The sequence below is a fragment of the Solanum dulcamara genome, chromosome 1 (assembly GCF_947179165.1).
Source record: "Solanum dulcamara chromosome 1, daSolDulc1.2, whole genome shotgun sequence".
NCBI classification, from domain to species: Eukaryota; Viridiplantae; Streptophyta; class Magnoliopsida; order Solanales; family Solanaceae; genus Solanum; species Solanum dulcamara.
In genome coordinates, this window is record NC_077237.1 from 64541877 (window position 1) to 64544373 (window position 2497).

Sequence of the window (2497 nt, forward strand, 5' to 3'; positions counted from 1 at the left end):
CTTACCTACTGATGGGATGTTAGTAAGTGTCATCATGACCTGAGATTTTGGATTGCGACAAAAATGCTCTTTAATCTTGTGGCCTTAAATATGTTTAGTGGAAAACTGAAATTAAAGTGTTGCCAAAAAATGAAGGGGGTCATTCTTTTTGAAATAGAGTGGGTACTATTTTATGTAGGAGTTAGTTATTAATATATTAGTTATTTTATCTTTTATCCTTCATAAAATAAGTATATAAATTTTCTGATAATTTTTACATATTTTAGTTTTGGGAGTTTCTAAATTGCAAATGAAACACCATGTTAAGTGTATTGAAATTTATACATAGCAAAAGATTCGAAACATAATATTATTCATGTAAAATTTAATACATCAATAACTTAACTCCTAAGCAATTACCAAAGGATCCCTAAGTTATGACTAATTGAAAAATATTCTTAGTAACAAACTAATGAGCATATTATCCACGAAAAAGAACCCATTAATTTAACCAATTATTATTTTAAAGATTAATGAAATGTTTTGATATTTATCTTCTTATTATTATAATAAAATTCATTTAAATTATGAGAATTAATTAATAGATATATTGGATAAACAAAATTTAAAAACTAAGGGAGGTACCAAAATTGTGACTTTCCTAATTTATATTTCTTTCACAATTCTCATGAACCCACAAAGACGTTAAGCAGGCATGGACTGACAAAACTGCGAAAATTCTAATGATTCCTGGTAATCAAACAATCCGAGTTCGAACGAATCGTGACTCGGCAGCAACTCGTTCTCAAATTCAATTGCGTTCTCCGATTCCAGCAAGTTTATTTTGGCGTCAACATGGTCATCGAAAGATGAAAGCGTGGGAGGGAGGCCGAGTTCATTGTCAGAGGCTTCTTGAAGATAGCCGAGGTCCGGTTGAGGATCTATTGAATCTGATGACATGAGATCGAGAATGTTTTGTTGAGCTGAGGGATGAACAATCTCTTCTTCAAAGCTCTTCATTACCTCCGGTAGACGGTCTGTGAAAGTTTCCTGTTCATCTAAGATGTCCAATATGTCTTCTCTGATCTGCTTGGCCTCCGGCGAATACATACCTAGACCGGCATCCGCCTCGGGCGAGTTGAAAACTACCTCCTCCACGTCTATGCGCACTCGCTTTGACTCCGGATCCGAGTCCTCTCGGGATCGCTTTTTCTCGATTTTACACTCTTCCATTTCAAAGGCTAAAAGAATACGTGTGGATGGCGAATGGTAAAACAGGAATTAGATTGTTCCCAGAAGGATATTATGGTAAAAGCGGAGCAGGGTTTGAACTTACAAAGGAAGGGAAATGATAAAGAATTTAGAATGGAAAAAGAGCTAGCTAGGGTAATTTACGCTCAGTTGGTTAATGGTTAAACGTTTTCTAGTCTACACTGCGTGTGTAAGATTGTATGTATTGGGCACTAGCCAGTGTGGGAAAAAATGAAGCACAATATTTGCTTATATAGTAGACAAGAATATGATGTTATTTTGTTGAGATGGAAACATGTGAGGAGTGAATGGAGGGAAAAAGTATTTAGAGAGGGCATTTATATATTGATAAAGAGGTGGGTTGGGGAGGAATTTCAGGAAGAGATTCAACTTCTTTTTTGTATTTTTATTATTATGGGGGAGGAAAACTACAAGCCCACATCTTTCGTTCACCATTTTAATCCCTATCGTCACGTTTTCACATACATCTTGCCTTATTCCTTTCTTTTCCTTGGATTTGGATTCTTCTTATTCTTATTCCTCTAACTAGGTAATTTCTTCCGATTATCAAGTCCATTGTTTTCGGAAGGTTAAACTCGTGTAAGCGACTTGGCTTCCTTTCTCTACAAGTTGCCTTCCTGGTCGTCAGCGATTGCTTCTTTATTTTACCACCGTATGATCTTTTCTTATTTTATTTTATTTCTGTTTCGTACTACTATATGTATTGCGCAATATCAATTATGTCAAATTATTATCCTACTTATTTAGCACATTAAATCATATTGTTTTAACAATAGTAAACTAATTGAAATTTGTAACCTTAGAATGAATACTAATGTTCATTTGATTAAAAAAATATTAGCAACTTGCAAATTAATTTTTTTTTTTTTAAAACGGCTTATTCAACAAAAAAGACATAACTCATAACATATAAAATATTTATTTTAAGGTATATTTTAATATTTTATCGTTTTCAGTGAATTTACTATTATTAAGTAAATTTTTCTTATAATCGAGTTTACTTGTTATGCTAACAATTCTATTCAATTATTTTCTTTTGTGTCACTATTAACTTAGTGTTATGAGTTCTAATTAACTCACAGTAAGATTAAAGTTTGCGTACATCACATTATTTTAAAATCATATTAGTGGAATTGCACCATGTATATTATTATTATTGTTGTTGAGTTTAAATTATTTATTGTTATTAGTAAAAGTTGAAAAAAATCTAAAGATTTTTTTTTAAAAAAAGTAATAAATAAAAACT

General features: G+C 32.0%; 1 protein-coding gene across 1 annotated transcript; it reads right to left on the reverse strand.

The window, feature by feature from the left end:
• Window positions 1-629: 629 nt before the first annotated feature.
• LOC129888454 (uncharacterized) lies at window positions 630-1897 on the reverse strand. The gene has a single exon (XM_055963430.1). It carries the CDS (start codon window positions 1210-1212, stop codon window positions 685-687), a length of 528 nt encoding a protein of 175 aa, XP_055819405.1. The 5' UTR covers window positions 1213-1897; the 3' UTR covers window positions 630-684.
• Window positions 1898-2497: the final 600 nt, after the last annotated feature.